We start from the raw sequence: 22,026 nt of genomic DNA on the forward strand, positions 1-22,026 counted from the left end.
CATCCTGTGACAGTGGCACTGCGAGGATTAAAAGGAAAATGTCCACGCCAAGTAGGGCCCTCACTTAGCAGAACGTCAAAGGTGGGAAAGAAGAAACAAAAGACACGCGGAAGGACTYGGGAACTGAGCAAATTCCCCCGAACGCACAGGAGGGGTGAGGCAAATGAGACCGGGGTTTCAGCATGTGGCTTTTTATTTCACTGATTYGTGCATCTCTTGTGTCCTGTGAGAGGCAAGTTTGTAAAGCCCTGCCAAGACCCTAGGAATGACCTGCCTCTGCTATTGCTCGTCTTTGGGAGCACCAGCATGCCCACRGGAGAACAAGAGCAGGGTGCCACAGCCCCCAGGGGCCAGGGCACCGGGGCTGGTCCCTGGGAGCCTCCTTTTCCCAGGCTGGCGCCTGCCCCAGCCCCCACGCAGGTCTCAGGCGAACATCCTTGCTGGAGACCTCACTGAGATGGTCATCTGACGTCCCTCATGACCCAGGGACTTTGGGAACAAAGCTTYCCCTGCCAGGGTTGCGCTTGCTGTGACAAGGACGGGAGTTGTAGCTGCCCTTCGGCTGCTAGCTTGGCATGGGGGTAGAGCACAGCATCCCATGCCTCCTGAGACCAACGGGGTTCCTCAAGCCGTCCGGGCATTTCAGACTTTCTGGCTCCAGTCACGTGGCATTTTTTATCCCTGGAGGTGCGAGGAAAGTTGAGCGCACCGCACGTGGCTGAAGGCATGATAGGGTGCTGTTGCTCGGCTGGATCATCGAAACGCTGAAGAGCGAGTAGCCTCATTCACAGTGACCGACTCCTCCCCGAGCAGCCATGCCCACACACTCCCTTTGCACAGGTATTTTTGCACCCCTGATGAAGATGGGGTGGGAAGGCGGCCGGTCCAAACAGCTGTTTGCGGTTCCAGTTGATGGGCTTTGCAGTTGGAAAATCGGTTGAGTGTGGGGCAGATGTTGAGGTGCGTGCATGGTGGGGAGCAAGCCGAACTCTAGAAAACAGAACGAGTGTTGCAGCTCCAGCGGCTCCGGGCCCTCCTGGTCTGTGTCCAGCACTGGCCAGGCTGGGCAGCCAGCTGTGGCCGGTGAGACAAGGAGATGGGCRGCAGCCACCAAGAGAGCCGCTTTGAAAGATCAGGACTTGCTGATGCACTGCACAAAATGTGGGGCATGCACAGCAGAGAAGTGACTGTCGATTTTTGCCAGCAGTGTAGGCTTAAACCCCCTAGATGTGACAGCTGAGACACAAGTACTTAGTGGCAGGGGGGGAAATCATTAGAGACAYTCAGAGCTATAAATAAAATTTACATCAGACTCAGCACTTGCCTCAATGAAACATTTATGCACTAATATGCATGATGAAGTTGGATGTGTTGCCAGATTATCTAGCACTTGAGATGAACTACTCTTTCTCAGAAATATTTTCCTTACAATATTTTGCACAAAAACGTAATAGACAGTAAATCACATTGACCTGTGCAGCAGGTCCGGAAGAGTTTGATCGGACTGAACCCTGCTGCTGCTGCTGCTATTGGCCTATTTGTGCCAAGCTGGGTCAATTGGCATTGCACGGGAGGCACGTGACCRCTTCTACCCCAAAATGACAAGGAAAAACGGCATGTGCTAAAATGGCAYGTCAACCTCTGCCCAGTGCCAGGGAAAAAGGGCTTCCCAAGCAGATCCTTGCTTGCTGCTTCTGCCCGCGGTGGCCTTGGTGGGCACCCAGCGCCCYGGGACGCAGTTGCTCAGGGTGCGCAGCCGTCGCTGCCTCCAGCTCCTCCAGGTCCCTCAGGCAAAGGGAGGGCATGCATCGTTAGAGCCTCYCGTCAGAATAACTCTGCTCATTGGCGGGCTTCTGGACCTCTTTAATTGCCTTTTTTTGTCTTTTGGACCCCAGATGCTTTAATGAGGATTCGGCAGGTGCAGGGTCAGCTTCTCTTGTGCAGGAGTTTGGGGCACAACAGCTCTGGGCTTTCTGTCCTTCAGCATGTAGGTGCCTTCCTCTCGCTCCACAGAAGTGCCTTCCAGSTTCTGCACTTTTTCTCCCCAAATTGTGCTCTCCCGTTGGACCAGGAAGTGGAGGAAATGGTCTTCCCCCCCCCCCCCCCGACACTTAATGGTAGCTGTAATAATGCATTGAAAAAAGCGTAGAAAGCTGAGAAACAGGAGGAGCTGAGGTGTGGGGAGAGGCACGCGTCTAGAGAAGCAGATGGAGTTGTGTGTGTGGGAGGGGGGGGAAACCCCTGTATCTATCGAATAAATAGAGCAGAAATCTTTCTTGCTTGGCCTTTGCGTTGTTATTATTAGAACAAGCACGCCTGAGTGCGCTGAAGCCGCACAACCTTCAAGCATCCGYATCCAGCTCTGCCACAGCAGGATTCTTTGCTTTGCTTCATTAAAGGAGGGAGCGAGGGAGAGTGAAAGAGTGGACRTGGCCTTGAGAAGGGCCTACAAATGATAAATATGATCAACTTTGATAAAACAGCTATGGGGAAACCTTCAAAAACCTCATGAGAACAGCTATTAGAGTGTGTCTGTTTGGCGTTGGTTGTCAGGAAACCAGCCAACATTAACGGGACCGCAAAATGTAATGGAGAACCCATTTAAATGGTCCCTTGCCATTTTGTTATCCCACAAGGCAAAAAACAATTACTTTAACTCAGGAATGAAATGAACATGATTGTTTGCACGATTCACTCACATATTCTAAGTTGATCAAAGCACACACTRAAAATATAACAAGCTATATGTGGTGCCTGAAATGCAGTATTTCCTGTTTATGTAGAGGTTTTTTTCCCATTCACTTTGATGTCCAGTCGTTAATAATTTAAAGAGTGTGGCTTTACAGTTTCTATATTGCTTTATTTATTATGCATATGATGATGGTGCTCAGAGGCCACAGCCATGCTCAGACTAGGCACTATGAAAACAGCCGCAATATAAATCGCTGGATGAAAGCAAGCAGTAAGACAAATTAAGACAAAATTCAGGGGTCCTGCGATGTAGCAGTCCGGTCTGGCAGTTGCATCCATTGGCTTCACTTCCTAGCAGTTGTCCCAGAGATCTGTGCCCAGACCCTTAGTTGGAGCCAGACATGATGCAACCGGAAGACCACAGGCTAAACAACTGCTGGAGAGACAGCAGCAGAAGCTGGTCCCTCTTACGGCAGGCTACCACGYCTTTGGATCCCTTGCAGAAATGTATCAGGCTCTGCTGTTTCTTGGTGGGCTTTCTCACTGGCTTTCCCCTTTCCAAGAGGTTGTTCCAGAACTTCGCTGTTCTGAAGCTGGGACATGGTCTTCATGTATCCAGCTTAATTTTATTTGTGGCAAGCTTACACTTATTTGTCCTTGGGCCAGCATTGTCCTCTAGCCTCTCCAGCATTTCTCCCTCCATGCAAACTTCTCCCCCCAGTGCAGACGGAGAGCATTCACCCCCTTGCAGCTTTCTTGCCAGATCTTTTAGTTTCTATTCTGGCCTCCTAGAAAATCCACTCCATCTCTCCCATATTTTAAAGGACTGTTCAGTGCATACTCTGAAATATTTCTGCTTTCTTGGTGTCAGTGGGGCATATTCCCTGACAGAGTGAATTAGAGTTACTGTAGGAAAACAAGGGAAGATAMAGAGATCTACACTAGCTGGGGCCATGGCACAAGGTACTGTAAGCTTCTTAGTGGCGTATCATTTGGAGATAAGCAATGTATTTGCTCTTTATTATTCTTCTGGTGCAGCACTATACACAGCTCTGTGAGGCTTGCCTGCTAAAGGGTACATCTTCTCAGATGGCACAGTGGTCATGCTAGTGCTATTTTATCTGTGAACAGCAATGTGTGCCTAGAACAGCCGGTGCATAGCAGAATTGTGTTCACTAGGTTTCTTTTTTGTCTCACACAGAGTATATTAAACCAACTCCTACTCTTCTTCCTGGTAAAACACTGCTGCCGAAGCCAAGAGAGCTTTGCACAAATTAAAATTTGCAGTGAAATCTATTCTACTCTAATGAAATGTGTCTGAACACTTCATAAGCAGGTAGAACTTTCCACTCACTTATTTAGCTCCATCACAGACTAGTAGGGCTGCAGTCTAGACAGTCTTTTTCTGGGAGTATGAAGGAACCGCTTGTGCCTAACATTTCATTAGCCTCCAGAGTACAATTTGTGATCATGAATATCACATATCCTCAGTGATACAAAGAATGGGTGGAGTATCATTACTATCACTAAGAAATTTCTGTCCTGCCTTTAGCTTCCCAAAGAGGCAATGTGCTAGGGCTCAGGCTAATAGACGGGATCTGAACAAGTTACTCTGTGTCTCGGTGCTGTGTCYGTAAAATAGGAATAGTGCTTCCTTACCCTGAAGGAGTAAAGGAGATATAAAATCAGCTAATGATAGTGAGATATTCAGCTACTGCAGGGGTGACAGACAGAGAAGCCGTCAAAAGTCTGCTTGCAGTTTGGCAACATTATGTATTATGATGTTAACAATTTAATTAGTTAAATCTTCAAGATTAACACTTAGGCATTACAGTCGTTCRTCCTAGAAACCCCCACTGCCAATCATTTTTTTCTTACTCTGGTGCATTCCTGTATGACAACATGACCGGTTGTATGGATGTAGTGCTGTAAAAATAATGAAATATAAGTAAAACTCCATGTACAAAAATACACTGAAAAGCAAAGAGAGGCTTCCTACTGGACTCAGAGTTTGGGTTTTGTTCAATGACATTGAAGCTGTTAGAGCCTGAACTCCAGCAGATCCATCACCATATTATACCACTACTTTCATTTTCCAACACTCACAATGTTTGGTAACCTGCTTAGCAGGSGGGATGATCATCAAAGAAGCCTACGAAGTCTGTCAGCATCCTGCACATGGCAGCACAGTTCCTAGGTTTCTCCCCTTGTGTCTGCTCCCTCTTTCTTCTGCTGCTGCTGTACTTTTCCAGTTCCTTTGCAGCATAGCCAGTGCCTTTCTACCAGTATGACTTCAGTCTGAGTGAATGTTGTTTTGCATTAAAGAAACCAACAAAACCAGAAAGAGCAGAACGGCTCCACCAGAGAACAGCTCTCTGACACATTGCCTTGACTCCCCCTCAAAAATGGGCAACTGCCCCTGCATGGCAGAGAGTGCCAAAATCTGGGGAGTGCGTAAGAGCCCCAAAATATACTAATTCCATAGCTGGAGAGAATATACTGCTTTGGCCATCCTGCTGCCARCCTCTCGGTTCTCCAACTTCACCTCCTGCTCAGCGTTGTCTTATGACAGTGGCACTTATCTTCTCGTTGTATCATGGCAGTGCCTAGGGCTSTGCCAGGCAAGGGGCCAAGCACTGCGTTTGCCAAAGGCTCGAAAAACAATATAAGAGGAGGTCCCTGCTGCAAAAATGCTCATCCTCTAAGTGGACAAGACACAGGCTCGCGAAGGGGGCTGCGCACAGGCAGAGTCAGTAAYGCAGAGCTACGAACTGCTGTTTGGATCCTTCTTGAACGGGGGTTACACAGGGCAGTGCTGAGATTGAGGTCACTCATGCTCCACTTTTTGCAGCTCCTCCTGGGTCTCCTTCCAGAGATAGGAGAGAGGAAGGAGAACRGGGGCACTGTGCTGCTGGAGGAAAGTGGGTGGAAGGCAGAGGAACGTGTTTCCTGTGGGGAAAAAAATGACCCAAAATACGTTGGCTTTTTGGCTCCTCAGCTGGGCTGAGAGACTCCTACAAGTTACCCCTGTCCTTCCTTCTGTCGGCGAGAGTCTGCCTGAATCATTTTGTGCTGGCCTGTAAAAAAATAGAGCAACTCCTTGGCTTTACAAGAGACATGAGTGGCCAGAAAGGAGATAGATACTCAGAGACCCTTGATGCTGAAGCCTCCAGTCRGAGGAACAAGCCCAGTGCTAGAGCTGGGAACGCACAGAGTACATCACTGCTTCTTCTGGGCCGCGRGCCCAGCAGGACAAGTCTGCTCCCTGCTGCCGTGCTAGGGTGCTGGACTTCCTGATTGTGGAGTTATGTATTTTCTCCCTTGTAAAATTAGTTATTGAATACACTGAAATTAGACTCGTCTCCCCTGAGTCCCTGTAGTTCCTTAGGAATTTTCTCCTTCCTTGCATGGGYTTAGTCCATGTAACTTTCCCAGGAAGTCTCTCAAGATTCTCTACAGAGGAGCTGAAGTGTTTCCRCCCTCAAAAATCCCTGACTCCTAAGAGAGCCCCTTTTGATAGCCTACAGTTGAAGTCGCTCAGCAGGATGGCTGGTTAATCTCTGTCTTTATGCACTGCAAGGCAATGAGCTAGCAAACCATGCCATAAATTAGTGAAGTACAGCATAATGGCATAATGTAGTGAGATAGTGGATTGGTGGTGAGACTGTGTAACTGGTAGTGAGCCTGGGCTACTGGGGGCTCCATTCCTCTCTCTGTCATGGCTCAAGATGTTACTGTGCGAACATGGCTTAGCTTCTTTGTGTTTCCATTTAATYATTTATAAAATTACTATCCTTTAGTCCGATCATTTTAATGTTGATATAATATCATTGCACTTCCTTCCTTCCTTACAGACATTTCACATTTGTGATCAGGCAAAACGGCATTCTCTGAATGCTCTGCAGTGCTCTGTAGGACAGACATGCCAGGAGCATGATGGTTACCACTATGTGGTGGCAGGAGAGGTAACATCCTCAGTGCTCGTTCTTGTTACTTCTGCTCCAAGTGAGATCTTTTGCCATAGCTATCTTTTGAAAAAAAAAACAAAGGCTCAAAGTCTTATCTTGGGTTTTGCTTTCACTCTACAGCTGTCTCCAACCTGGATGCAGAGAGCAAACTGAGTGTCTACTACCGAGCACCTTGGCATCAGCAAAGAAATATTTTCCTCCCCTCCACGAGGCCGCCGTGTGTGGAGGAGCTACACCACCACGCCAAGCAGAACCTGCGAGCCTTGCGCAGAGGTGGGTGCTTGCGCACGCTCGGGCTCGGCCGCCATGCTAACGTGAGGCCTCGCTGCGCTCCCCTGACAGCAACGGAGGGGTGCTRAGGCACACGGGTAGGGCGGTGGGCGCTGATCTCCGCAGGCACTTAGGCACTCAGTCTAGCAAATGGAGTTGAGGAAAGAAGAAATTCTGGTAGTACAAAAGGCTCGTGCCCTCTTTAGCTCATTTACGATTGCTAGAGTAGAACCAAAAAGGACTTTTTACTTCTCCATTTTATATTCTACTGTTGTGCTGCCATTCAGAGAGTCCTGGACAGGCTGGAGAGTTGGGCGGAGAGGAACCTCCTGAGGTTCAGCGAGGGCAAGGGCAGAGTCCTACACCTAGGGAAAGATAACCCCAGGCACCAGTACAAGCTGGGGGCTGACCTTCTGGAGAGCAGCTCTGCAGAGAAGGACCTGGGAGAGCTGATGGATGACAAGTTGACCATGAGCCAGCAATGTGCCCTTGTGGCCAAGAAGGCTGGTGATATCCTGGGGTGCATTAGGAAGAGTGTTGCCAGCAGGTAAAAGGAGGTGATCCTGCCCCTCTACTCAGTCCTGGTGAGGCCTCATCTTGAGTTCTGCGTCCAGTTCTGGGCTCYCCACTACAAGAGAGACATGGAGCTACTGGAGAGAGTCCAGCGGAGGGCTACAAAGATGATCAGAGGGCTGGAGCACCTGCCCTATGAGGAAGGGCTGCGAGAGCTGGGCCTCTTCAGCCTGGGGAAGAGAAGACTGAGGGGGGATCTGATCAATGTGTACAAGTACCTGAAGGGAGGGTGTCAAGGGGATGGGGACAAACTCTTCTCAGTTGTCCCATGTGAGAGGACAAGAGGCAATGGGCAGAAGTTGAACCACAGAAAGTTCCRCCTGAATGTGATGGGGAATTTCTTCACTGTGGGAGTGACGGAGCACTGGCACAGGCTGCCCAGAGAGGTTGTGGAGTCTCCTTCTCTGGAGATCTTCAAGGCCCGCCTGGATGCAACCCTGCCTAACATGCTCTAGGTGACCCTGCTGAGCAGGGAGGTTGGAGTAGATGATCTCCAGAGGTCCCTTCCAACCTTACTGATTYTATGATTCTATGAACAAACTAAATAAAAATCTGTAGAAATACTGAGTTAACTCTGGCTTTCCAGAGCTCTTCTGGAAACCTTGTTGGATATGTCTGAATAGTATATGTGAGTGAATTCACACACCTACCCCAAGAGGATCGAGGCACTGCWTGTTTTGACAGGGACATCTTGTCTCCCTGTGCTAAACAGATATTAAATGATGCCTCAGTTCCAGGACAGATAGGACTTTACTTCCCAAGGGTTAAAACTGGAAGGAGCCCAGTGGCATTAGAGAGGCTCCACAGAAACTGAGATGTCTGCATGGGGTTTACAAGCATCATACAGGTCCTGGAGGAGACTTGCATCCTTCAAGGGTGGCAGCTGAAAGCCAGATGTGATACCCCAGATAGCTTGATTTAGCAGCTATCCTCTCGCCAGATTAGGGAACACCTCCTACTACTGTGTAACAAACTTGGGACCTGTGGCCTCAAAAATTACAACATGATACAAGGAGGGAGTGAGAGCAAACAAGGTCTCCTGGATCCCTGCCATAGAGAGAATTTAGTAGATGAAAATGTCTGGATGATCCTYGAACAGCATGCTACAGGGAAGGCTGAAGATGGGGAAATGTTAGCTTTCACTGGCAACCTAACGGGGAGACATTTTTTTAAAGGAAGTAAGTGAAAGCAAGGAAACAATCCTTTCTTTCTTCTCTGTAATAAAGAAGGCTAAAATCCATGCTGGTCACCTTTAAAATGTTCAGCAGCAGCCTCCTACGTTGGAGGTGTTTTGCATCAACAGCTATCATTTTCTTGCTCATTTATTACTATTACTAGGTTATAATAATAATCGATTGCTTGGATCTGTGCAGCATCTGTTAGCTGGATAAAACGTTCCAATTAATTGCCACATTTGAACCTGTCTGCAGATTTTAACTCAGAAACACACTCTAGGTGCAGTATGTCTTCATAGCCCTGCAAAGAGCCATAAAGAGGAATGGCGGTGTTAAAATTAGAACAGAATTTGGCTTTTCTGTTCCTAGCAGRTCGGCTTTGCAATTGTCCCCGCAGCAGACTGATCTGCGTCTGCCATCTTGTGGGCAGAAGAAATCCTGACACTGACTYGGGAAGGCCGCTGACAGTAAATGCCTAATCATTTTGAAGTAACAAATCGCAGTTTTGGCAACTTCCCCTCCTCCATATTTACTGGCACCAAGGCAGATTCAGCAGGCAGTCTGTCATGTGTTGCTTTTTTTATTTTCTAAATGATTACATATTTTGGAGAGAAATTATGTTCTGAAATTTGCCRTATACATGTTTATTGTGTCTTATCTATTTATTCTACCAGAATTTCATTATCTGTTTATCTGTTTAACCAGAAGTAGTTCTGGACAAGGAGCTGCCACAGCAGCAACCTTCAAGATGTCAAGCTAGCATGAAGGACCTGGTGTGGCTGGGCAGCCGAGCAAGGAAATCCTACCTGGAACTGTATTTCCTTCTCTCCCCTCAGAGGGGTATATTTTATACTGTTTATTGTTATTAAGTGCAGATCTTAATGTACATCTCCAAATTCCAAGGCAACATGAACTACATGTTTCCRTTGGAAATCAGATCTCGGGTCCTAAGCACTTAGAAGTTAGACACTAGAAATGAAGGGTAAAGTCCCATTTGGGGAGAATTCAGCTTCAATATGYGCACTGCAGTGTAGCAGTGTATTCTATAAACAATGCATTTCCAGGGGCCTGGGAGCCCAGGCTATGCTTACCCCCTTCAACTACAACAACGATAATAAGTAATGTCAGTGAAGAAGAGGAACTTCATCACTGGATTCTGTGTCCTATTCACATCCCAATTTCATTGCTAGTAAAGACATGTACATGTTTTCAGTACTCTGAAAGACTCATGGCTTATTTCTTCTTCTCCAAAACAGAGCATCGTAATCGAGGTGATAACAGAGAGCAAAAAGTCCAAGGCTCCATCTCTGTGGTGGCCCCCCCCTTTCCTCCCTTCCCTGCAATCTGCAGTCAAAAGAGGCAAGCGGTAAAGGACCGGCACCTGCTACCAGTAAGTCTTTCCTGTGCACTACAGCTCTCACATATGAACACATTGTTAATTATGGAACCTGTCTGACAGTGGTTCACAGTACCCCAGCGAATGCTTGCAGGTTCAACGCAGTTGATGTACAAGACTGACTGATTAGTAAAGTTACTCAGGTGACAGTTTCCAGCAGCAAGCTCCAGGGTGGGTTTCCACTAAGAAGGCTCTCATTTTTCATGTGTGGCCAGCAGACAGTCACACTCAGTCATTTGTACGCCAATCATAGTCCTTTGCATTCTTCACTCCTGCTTCAGGCAGTACATCCAGGAAGGAATGCTGTAATTTCAACCCTGGAATTATCATTGCTAAGGGCCAAGAATTCAAGGGCTTTGACTAATGGCTTGAGGCTCTTCTGGCTGCAGATGGACTCTGCAGCATTTTTCCAGCCATGAGGATCCACTGTTTCCACATAGGGGTAATGGTCTGATTCTGTAGTGTCCACTTCCATGCAACTTCTTCAGATTCTACATTTCTCACCAATATCTTTACACCAGCCAAGTGGAAACTCCAACTGAAGACCTGATCCTGCATGTCTGTGCTGACTTGCCACTGCTGCACCAATTTGAATCRAGTTAGTGTTGACAGAGTGATATTTACCGCTAGTAAAGGAAATACACTCAGATCCAAAATTTAACTCTAATTGTGTCCCTGATTCCCACTGGTTTCAGTAGGACTTTGGTCCTGTATGGATCTGGGTGTTTGAATTATAAAAGCTTCTCTGTAGCTAAATTCTCCCCTGTGCTAAGATCCATTGCGCTCCTTAAATCTCATTTAAACTCCACAGGTCAGACCTGAATTTGACTTAAGTAAGACTTTGAGTTAAGATGCTTATGGCAGCCCTCAGCATAAGGATAGATCTATCCTTCCATGTGCAGGTTCAAATCTACATAATTACTACAGCCATGGGTGATTTACCAATGTGTAGCTACTGAATAGTCACCCATTTAGCTTAAAAATTCAAATACATCCATCCTAATCCATTATATTAATGATATAGAAATGCTGTAATAGTAAAGGAGTCACAGTATAAAGCATCTGTCCAGAGACTAAACCTTCAGCTAGTCCATATAAGGAGTTTGGCTTCTCCTTAGAAAACATGAAGTTCTTGATAAGGTTTGGATTAGTTTGACTGTTCTGTTTTTCTGGCCACTTACCTGGATAATTTCACAGAAAGTATCACTTGTGCGCCTTAAACTGATTGGATTTTTAGGCTTTGTGAACCAATTGAAAAAAAAGTGTTCTGGGATTAAGAGACAGCATAGAAAAGAGTAGGAAGACAAAAAGGAGAAACAGGCTTCCTTTCTTTTATAACACATTATCGAAGATAGTGCTGTTGTAAGGTCATTGAGAGGTAAGGGAGAGATGACCCTAGGTTATGCACCAGAACAGGTGACAAGTGATAGTTTGGACAATATATGGAACATACAGTGCTCTCTGTTAGTGTCAGGTGGGAGCTAGGCATGTCTTTTGAAATTGCGTACTTAGTGGTGAAAGGCCTGACTCTTTGCTGTGTTTGGAAAAMAACCAATGCATTTTCAACATGACTTCCATCTGCAACGCAAAATAATAATAGTGAGCAACCCTCTGAGTCCTTTATCAGTTGGCAAAATTAAGTCATGCTGGATACAGACTTGTCTGCTTTACCAGCAAGTCCACCTTTTTCTTTTCAAGAGAGAAAATATTAAGCTTTGTGCCCACTTTCTTTGGAAGCTGACCAGGTTCAGTGTTCCCCTAAAGAGGAGCAAATGAGAGTTACTTGGAGGTTGCAGTTCTACTGATTTCAAGCCATCTGACGATGTTCTTCTTCAGGAATTACAACTACTTCAAGGTTAGAGTACTCCAAAGTGCCTTGACCTGCTTTTTTCGAGAACCCCTTTTTCATGGGGCTAATGTCTAAAGGGAAAATAAGGCAAGATGAAACTGCATGAATTCATGCATGAAACTGCACATGAATGCTCTGTCTGGTGAAGGGTTAATCAGAGATTTTTGAAGGATGTGGCAGCCATTAATACCTGGTTGATATTGTGCCAGTCTTTATGAGTTAATGATATTATTACAAGAGAAAGTTGAAGCTGCTGATAGCAGCTAGCTTGCCCTTTTCAGCATAGGATTTTTGACATCTGAAGAGGTACATAACCTTCAGGGGTTGTTTGATATCTGATGCCAGTTGATTGCATTGTCTATTTGTCAATGAACTGAAGATGTTAAAGCCCACAAGAATTTATATTCGTGGAAGAGCAGTCTCTTCTGTATTCCCCTTTTCCTGATGCATTGGAAAGGTGCTGGCAAAAGAAATACTGACCAACAATGAAAGTCACTTTTGGTATGTCTTACAATTGGGAAAGTAATCAACTTTCCCAGCTAGGAAATTTTTAAAAGTTCTGGCATTTGTGTTTTCTAAACTGGCCACCCAAATTCGAACATGCATTAAGGCATTGAAAGAAGTGGCTTGATTTTGAGAAAACTTCAAACTACCTCTGTGAGAACTGTGAGAACTGAGAGCTACTGAAAACCAGGTCACTTGTGTCTGGCCCAGCACAGGCTTCCAGGCTGGATTTTTTTTGCTACAGTTAGGTGGCTCTCAGGAGCCTTTCCAAAGATCCTGCCTTTTTATAGTAAGAGAAATTCCACCATAACAGATAAGATTCACTTTTAAGCATGACTTTGTACAGAGAGGAAGATGCCAAAGCACTACAATTTCCAGGAAAGACTAAATGAAATCATAATCCAAAATGAGTAATAGCAGCGTAAGTGGTTCAAGATGACCATTTTGGACTGTTCTATCACAAGATCACTTTGTCATGGAGAAGAAGCAGAGAACTGCTACTGCAAACTACTGCATGTCATGGGATCTTTTGTATCCCAGACAAGAAACGTTTGGAGCTAGCTTCACAGTCTACACTTGTTATAGGAACTCCTCTGCTTTGTCTGATGAAACTTCCATTTAGCCCAGAGGCCAGCAAAGGATCCTTCAGGAAACAGGGGCATTACGGAGTGAACCTTCCCATGATTTATCCTTCCACTTTAGTTCAGTAGTTGATTACAGAGCTTCTGAGCCAGAAATCAGATACATAGCCACAGAGAAACCAATATATCCTTAATTCTTCTACTCCCTTTTTCCAGCAAATTTAGACCTTTAGCCTCAACAGCATCCTGTGCCAGTGACTTCAGCAATCTGAATGAAAATGTATTTTTTGTTTTAAACCTGATGCCTTATAATTTCATTGGATGCTTTCTAGTTCTTAGGCTGTGAGAAATTGTGAATAATGTTTCCTCATTCACTTTCCCCATACCTATTTTTGCAGGCATGATTTTACTTTCTTAGCCATCCCACTCATTCATTTTCTAAGCTGAAAAGCTTCAGCCCACTTAGTCTCTCTGCACGCAGAAGACATATACAACTGAACAGATTTATAAGCATCATTCATTCAGCCACTTTTGCCAATGAAGAAAACAAAGCATAATCTGAGGAAGGTGCAGACTTGTGAAAATAAGAGAAATATTCCTTACATATGTTCCCATGACAACCTTGCTTGTAATACTGCTGAGGCCAGTCATTGAGTATGAAGATGCTGTGTCATTCTAACTGCAGTTCAGACTTCTGTTTCGTATTCTTCACATTTCTCCTTTCCCTGGTTTTCCCAGGTCCATCCAGTGAAACTCCAAAAGCCTAATGCTCATCTTCAGAAATGAGATGTCATGAGAACACACTTTCTCCCAAAGCTCCTGGCAGGGCTGTTGTAGTAAAATCTGGGAGACGAAGCAAGGCACTTATAATGCTTGGAAACTCCCATTAACAATTGCACAAAGTTCAGTATTGGTTTCTTTATAACTACAATTCAGGCTGGGATTTAAGGGCGAAGAAGCAGGAGGCTTCCATTTTCCAGGCAGGTTTTGCCTCTCCCTGAGGCCTAACTAGAGGAAACGTGAAAAGGAAAGAACCCATCAGGTTAGTTGTCCCATCTCCCTGCTGTTTCAGAAATATTCCCTGTGGTCTGTCTTTGAGTGCTTTGCCCAGCAAAGGGAAAGGCATTTGCACATACTAACTTTCCCACAATTTGGTGTTGAAGCCATACCCGACCTCAGCAAAGAAGGACGGAGTTAAGGGCCAGGTATTATTTGGGCTATGCATTTCCTGTGTGCAAATCCTGCCTGTTGTTCTTTAAAAATAAAAGCTATCTGATRTAGTTTTATCAGAAAGAACTTGCATAGTACCATGTGCGCAATAAGTGTAATTCCTACTATCTTATATTATAGGATTTTTATTTTGTGGCTTCAGCTGCTAGAATGTCATGGTCTGACTTCTGTCAGAAAACAAGYCCTATTTTTATCTTCACCTCATCAAAACGTTGGAGCAGCACATTAATCATTAAAGGATTGTCAGGACTTTTAACAGATCACATTTGTGATGCTCCAAAATAAAACACCCACAAGCACATAAAACACAAACTTGAAGAGAGTGAAGCATATGGAAATATAAATGTTGAGAGTAGGCAGGCAAGCAGGAATGGGTTTTGCAGCAGAAATAGCAGAGTCAGAAGCGTTCCTGGTGTTTTCACTTCCAGTGTTAGTTGACTGCATAAGAAAGATGCTGTACGGGCATGAATGTTAATGCCTAACTATAGTCAAGTGTGCCCTGAAAACACTGGAAAGCTGCTCACCTTGTGCTAGTATTTCTTTCTCTTTTAGCAGACCTTTAATTTTCCTCACATTTCAATCAATGCCTTTTTCCTGACTCCTGCAAGTTAATAAAGTAGCAGGCTCTCCATTTTACACGTAGAAAAACTGAGACAGGGAGATCTCACCCCAGGCCCCAGAAGGAGTCAGGATTAGACTGGGGCGATCCTGGGATCCAGCACTAGTTCGCATTTATTCTGCGTATTACCTTTCCAATATACAGATGACTGTTTCCAAATGTAAAGTTGGGTTGTACTGCTAAGGAGGACCTACTATTTCTGCGTTCAGTCTGGGTGAAAGCCTCCSGCAGGTGTTCTCTTCACTGCTAGAAATAGGCTATTTGTGAAGCTTACTGATGCTTAAKCTATATGCTAATGCTGTGCTCAGGGTGAATAACACCCACTTTACTCCTAAGGTCATCCTAGGAAAGAGATTCTCTCCGCCCACTGCTGCGGGAGCCTGGAGTCATAAATAATATTGATCCCACATGTCCTTCTCTTAGAGGTAACTTTTTAGGTGAGTGAAAGAAACCCACACAAACCCTCTAAAGAAGAGRGATGCGTTATTAGCCAGCGCCTCTTTTCATCAAGGCTTTGTTGGCTCCTCCAGCTTAACCTGGTGCTGCAGGGCCTGCCACCAAGATTTCCTGTGAGATAACGTGCTGCATGCATGGTCAGCCCAGGTTTTAAGCTAATGCTGAGGAGGACGGGGAAGGAATCAACTCCGCCAGGTCTGAATCAGATGAACATGTTGAAGATAAATGCTTATATGAAGCATTATCTTCTGTGAAGATAAGTGCTTAGAGCTCTTAAAAGCGCTCTGGGTTTCTGAAAACCTCTTTAATTACCTGAAGAAAAATTATTACTTAATTCTTGGTTTTATATTTTTCTCTTCACCTTTATACTGTGTTCAGTATGTTCTATGCTCACAGTATTTCCTGTAACACTTTCAGTATAAATAAGGCAGGCTAGGTACATGATCTAACTGGAAGGATGCTTCTTGCACAAGCCTTCCTTTATAACTCGTAAGATCCCGAACAGCAGCATCTCAGAGCTTTGGGGTGTTACTGGCCCATTCATTTCCTCTGATCTCAGCTCTGGGACAATAAATGTGGTTGGCCTATAAATTGCCAGGCTGGCAAGTTTGTGCCTGCAAAATTGTTTTTTTGTTGCTGCACTGATGAGGTTTAAGACTTTCATTAGCTAAAGGGTGATTCATGTGTCCTGACTTCAGTATCTGCAAGTAACCCCAGGCTCCTCTTGAAACCACTGGGGAGAGTATTCAGAAGTGATTCATCTCACCCCAAGCTAGCTGCRGAAGGAAGGGGAGCTGAATTGCTCAGCGGCAATGTCTCTTGCTGTTTCTGTGTAGAGGGAGCCTAACTGAGTAGCTCAGACTTAGACATCTGACTTTTTTGTTGCAGTGCACAGAAACGAAAGGCTTTACCACTGAAGAGATTCAGAGCACAGAGAAATCAGATCATGTGCATATGCAACTGAGATCTTTACTGCAAAGCAAAGATTCAAGAGCATTTCCAATGACACCTCTGCAACTGAAGCTGATGGGATAGCTTAGACAAATAAAGATGCTCTCATTTGTCAGTGACTGCAGAATAAATCCCTATTCAAGCAATTATACACCAGTTTGGTTTCAAAGCAGTTCTAGCCCATTAAGAAAATGCCTCTTTAAAGTATTCTGGTTTTGTATTTAACAGATTGATTATCACCGTTACTGTTTGCCAAGTACAGGCACATAAAAGAAATTCACTTTGAAATTTGTCTAACTGCAGATTTGCCCATCAGACCAGAACAGCCTTGGGTATATAATAATAATTTCTTGCTTAATTATGTGTTTACTCAAGACATTTAGAGATATTCTGGTCTTCTGAGTTAAATGAGAACATTTAAAGAAAAGCAGATCTCTCCCTTTCCCAGCTAGGAGCTGTTTCAATGATGTTGAAGCAGTAGTGTTACTGCTATAATCAAAAGGGACTCAGCTGCCACTGTGTTGGGCACCATGTAGGAAGAGGCAGTAGGAGACCTCAGGGACCCCTTGGTGCCATAGTGATGGCACAGGCATTTTCAGGAGTGCTGCTATGGCAGGACRAGGGGAAATTTTACTTATAACCTACATTTGGGACCTGCCTCCATTTTTGTCCAACCTCTTCTTAATACTTCTCTACCATTCTCTGTCCCTGTGGTAGAGCAAAGAAAGGACACTCATCAGCYCTTGATTTTCCTAGTTTTTATTGCTGTTTATATTGAGAAACAGGTGCGACTCCMATCCCAGAAGTTTGTCTTACTGTGCTTATATAGAGACGTGAGAGTTTGGCACATCAATTCATCTCTTTGGGTCCATGTATGCCTTCTCAGAAGAGTAAGAAAGGCAGAGTGGTGCTCTGGGGCAGATACAATAACCCTGCACCAACAGTACAAACATTCAGCTTTTGTATCAGCTGTAGCTCTGCTAGTCTCCTTGCGGCCAAAGCTGAGTTCGCCACAGTTTGTCCAGGGCAGGTTTGCCTGTGGGTGTCTCATGCGTCTACCTGTGCTCAGAGCTTGGAGCGGGAGGTCCCTTCTCACCTCCTTGTGCACTGACCAGTACCACCGTGGTCCTCTGTGTAATGCTTGAAAGATGTAGAAGATTTTTTGTATCCTGAACTCTGTCACCTTAGCACCATCTGTCTCTACCAGGATCAACTCTTTGCAGAGATGCTCTGACATCTTCCAGAGGAAGCTGAATTTCAGTTCAAAAACTCATGCTTTTAACTGTGGTATATCTGCTCAGAGCAGGTTACTGAAAACTGGACCAGAAGATGAAAGGTGAAGTCATCCTTGTGGATCTGAAGAGTAGGCTTAAACTGTTGATGTATTTATTATCTCTACACCTGTTGTTGCACTAATGGAAGTGTTTGTCCCACGATGAGGACATTGTCCCAGCTTAGAATTGGTTCTGCAGTAACCTGTCTGGCCTGCTAGAAGTGTTTTGGGGGAGCAATCCCTTTTTGTTTTCTCCCTCTACTCTCCTGAAAGGCTTATGGACAGCTCATTTGGAGACTTCACTTGGTTTTCATCCTGTACATGGAACCAGAGAAAAGCTGGAAGTATTGTGTGTGTCTCAAAATACAGCGGGAAGAGACTAAGAATTAGGTCTTCGGAGTCTTAGCACAGCTTGCCTTTTGTTTTTTTTTGTGGGTTTTTTTTTTTTTTTTGAGAGAGAGAGAGAGAGAAGGTGACCATATAATGCAAAGTCATTCAAACTGAGATCTGTGGTGTATTCATCAGAGTGGTGTCGATGATGATTAGCAGGAAAATGACCAAAGGATCATTTGGCAGGTCTGCTAACTAGCTAGGGGAGACACAGATGCCCTCCCAGCACCTTGCCAGGAACACTTGCTACCGCATTTCGGTGCTATCAACAGTCATGTTTTCTTTATCTTTTATATTTAGTTTCAAAAGAAGTCGTTCTTTGCCCATTAGGTTTTGAAGGCAGGACAACCTACAAAATAGAGTTCTAACAAAAAAGGACTTCACAGCTCCAGGGAGTCAGTGAGACTTAAGACATCCTCAGGACTAGCCTTATTTACATCCATTGCTTAAATGGATCAGRCAACAGATTTCCTTACATTATAAAACAGATCTTTGATAATGCAATTAGATAAGGGCCTTGTACTGATTTGGCCTCRGTCCACATGCAGTTCAGGTTCCCCCAAATCAGCGCAAGACATTTTTAGGACCACTTAAGCATATCCATACAAGGAGGTCGAACCAATTTCACAGCAGTTCTGTCTAATCTGAGTAAGCAAGATCAGCACAGACTTCACGTGGGTCCAGACATCTCCGTAGGCACAGTTGCATGAGGTGGGGCTGCATTTGTGGAGGAGAAGTCTGTTCTGGGGAACACAATGATCAGTTGGGAATACAGGTGRAAATCTCAGCTTGTTTTGCCTCTGATGCTAGTTTGTTTAGATGAAAATGATGTGCTTTGACCAGCAACGTTTTGTGTATGTTTTTAATTTTATTTTATTTTTCTGTTTTACATTTCACATTTATAGTTTAACAGCACCCGCTCGCCCTCCCCAATTGAGTGTTGCCACATGACCCCATGGAGTAGAAAGGTACTGGAAAAACAAGCATCCCTCAATTAATAGCCCTGTCTCACTCTTCTCCCTTCCAGATCCTAACCCTTCCTCTCGCTTGCTTTTCACTTGCTAACTTTCCTGTGCCATGTTAAAAAGACACCTTTTCTGTTCTCTTGTGTCAATAAGGCACAATGACGACTCTTTTTTTTTTCCCTCCTTCTTTCATTCTTCATCTTGGATCAGTTTCAGGAGTTCATGGCCACRAGACCACCTCCTCCTATTGCCTCTTTGTAAAGGCCTGAACCAGGGCAGACTCTGTAGCGTTAGCAATTGCATTTCCTTTTCTTGCAACATTTTTGCCAGAAAAAAATTGCTTTTTTTCTGGCTTTCTGTTTTTTGTTGTTGTTGTTGGTTGTGTGTTTTTTTCCTAAACTGTAAGAAATGGTTCAGCAGATGCTGGTGCAAAAGCCTGGCTTTATTCCCTGGCGAGTTGCTAACGCCCGTGGTCGGCTGGAGAGGAGCTGCGGCGGGCAGAGCCGGCAGGCAGGTCGCCGTCGCCGCGGCCGCTTTGTCCGGCCGCCCATCGCAGTTCCGGGGGAAGTCGGCAGCAAACGCCTGCTCTCCTTGTGCGTGTGTGTGCGCGCAAGGTTTTGTTGGGTTTTTTTTTGTGTGTGTGCACGCATCAAACTTTTTTTGGAGGAGGGGGGAGTTACCTAGGAAACAAAGTCTTTTGTGCTCGAAGTTTATACGAGCCATTCACGTCTCCAGGGGCTGGGCACAAAAGCTGCAGAGAGAGAAGGAAGGCCGCGATGTTTGACTAAAATCCTCCGTTGGGAGGCAGGGGGAAGAGGGCTCGCGGTTAGGAGGGGAGGCAGCGTCTGTCCTCTTGGGTTTGGGGGGCTCCCGAAGGTGACGCTGACCAGGTAAGCGAGCGTCCTCCCCGAGCTTAAACAGCAGCCGCTGCGCTGAGGCCGGCGAGCTGGTTTGCAGCTGCGCTTTCCGGCGAGCCCGAGAGGGTGCCTTGCCGCCGGGTTTGCGCGCGCCCTGCCAGGAGGATCGGCAGAAGCGCYGTCCGCCGCGCGGGGCCGAGCGGGGTTTGGCCCTAGCCCCCCTCGCTCCCGAAATGAAAACGGGCAGATGAAGCGTAACCGGCAGCCCGGGACCGTGAGGAAGAGCAGCCCGAAAGGCGTTGCACTTTATTTTTAACAGAGAGAGGCAGGCAGGCTCGCACCCCAGCCGAGGAATTGCCACGTTCGTAGACGAACGTAGTAACTGAGAAAGGGAGGAAAAACAGGCAGAGAAAGGTAAGTGTTGCCCCTCCGTCCCTTCCAAACAGAGCAGAAGCGTTTTTCTATAAAGAGCCTTCAAAACGGGAGTCGACAGCGAGATACCACACGAAAAAGTGCCCAACTGATTTCTGTCTTACTAGATGAAACTGTAAGAGCTTTGCAGGACAGCTTTCTTGCTTGGGGATTTAATATTGCTTCTAAAACAAGACAAAACACCTGTGTTTCTTCTRCACAGTTTACTTCCCAGGTTCTCTATTGGCCGTGTCCAATGCTTTGGGTAGCAAATTCTAAATATTTGCCTGGTTTCTAAATCGTGCTTTGCATTTCTTCTGGTGGCGGCTTATCTTCTCTTTGGCCAATAGCCCTCTGATGCCAACTCTGCCAACACTTGCTGCTTCCAACTTTATAGCTGTGGTTTTTCTGTACCTTTTTTCTGGTCATACCCTTAGTTTGATAAAATGAAATGCAAAGGATTTTCTGAATCTTTTTAAAGCGTTTGGCCTTCCAGTGCTTATCCTCAAATGAATGTTTATGTGGGGCCAATTTTCACTAGTAGTCAGCAGACTTATGTGCTCAAAAGGTTGTGGATGCCAAGGAGGACTCACACGTCTAATGCTGATAGTAATGCAGTAGTAACATGCTTGAACCAAATGCACAGACATGAAAAGATGTCCTGTAAACGTCACTGTGAATGCACTGAATTGTTTCCAGTATGTCGAGGCATTTCTTTCTTACTAACTGTCTGTTACGTATCCATGGGAGAATAGCTCGTACTGCTTGACTTATCTAGAACAGCTCTTCATCGCAGCCCTGTAACTGATTTCTGATCTGTATGTCTGCTTTGTGTCAAAAGTAGCCTTGTATGCCTGAATGGTAGACACTGATTTTGAATGTATTCATTTGCAGTCACATCCACCCGAGGACGAAGATACAGATGTCATGTTAGGGCAGAGGCCGAAAAATCCAATACATAATATCCCTTCTACACTGGATAAACAAACCAATTGGAGTAAAGCACTACCTCTGCCAACTCCAGAGGAGAAAATGAAACAAGATGCCCAAGTGATTTCTTCTTGCATTATCCCCATCAATGTCACTGGTACAAATCTCTTCTATTTATTTTTGTATTTATTGCATGGTTCAAGGGAGGTCAAGTATTTACTTTGTTTAATTTATTTCAAGTCACCGGATTTTACAGTCTGTGGGCAAAGGCTTGAGGCTACGGAAGACAGTGGGCTAAACGCATCCCTCATGCATGTCCACTGAAGTCGCTGCAGCTCTATGTAGGGTTAATTTGGCCCATAGCCGTTGAATCRTGTTATGCAGTGTAATGTAACACTGGTTCCCTGCATAAAAAACATACTTTTGCTGTGCATCTAACATAAAGCCTGTATTTCCAAAGACGTCAAATAACTTTTTGAATGTAGCTGACTGAAATAACGCAGAAAGCCACAGGAATTAATCATATGATTATCATGTGTAGCAGGAGAAGAGAAACTAGAGAATGTAGGCTACTATTTGCAGTGCTTTAAACATGCAAGTCATGACTGTGTAGCATGCAAACCATCGCTCTGAGATCTCTTTACATGCAGCTGTGCTGAAGGTATAGTAAAGGCACTTCCTTTCATTTATATAAYGTTTGGATACATTTTATGAGACTTGTTTGAAGAAGAAATTGTTGATAAAAGCACGAGGGATATAGCTTATTAAATGTGGTAGATAACTTATTTCCTGAATCAAAAATCAGGCTGTTTTTCTCTTTTTCTCTTTCTSTCTTTCCAGAGGGCTATGGTAAACATAAAGTTTATCCGAGCTTTCCTCGAGAGTATTTTGCACCAAATTTTCGTTAATGTAAGAGCATAAAGTGGGCTGGCTCCCA

At 45.1% G+C, this 22,026-nt stretch overlaps 1 protein-coding gene across 1 annotated transcript in view; it reads left to right on the forward strand.

Annotated features, from left to right (window-relative positions):
- The window catches only part of NHS (NHS actin remodeling regulator), a 267,411-nt gene that overhangs the window by 233,337 nt on the left and 12,048 nt on the right, over window positions 1-22,026 (forward strand). Inside the window, exons 3-6 of the mRNA XM_085323162.1 lie at window positions 6,780-6,932; window positions 9,934-10,067; window positions 18,832-18,894; window positions 21,054-21,246. Of these exons, the coding sequence (XP_085179288.1) occupies window positions 6,780-6,932; window positions 9,934-10,067; window positions 18,832-18,894; window positions 21,054-21,246 (543 nt within the window). The remainder of the gene's footprint in view (window positions 1-6,779; window positions 6,933-9,933; window positions 10,068-18,831; window positions 18,895-21,053; window positions 21,247-22,026) is intronic.

The sequence above is a fragment of the Rhea americana genome, unplaced genomic scaffold (genome assembly GCF_003343005.1).
Source record: "Rhea americana isolate MKP2758 unplaced genomic scaffold, rheAme1 scaffold_82, whole genome shotgun sequence".
In the NCBI taxonomy this organism is placed as follows: Eukaryota; Metazoa; Chordata; class Aves; order Rheiformes; family Rheidae; genus Rhea; species Rhea americana.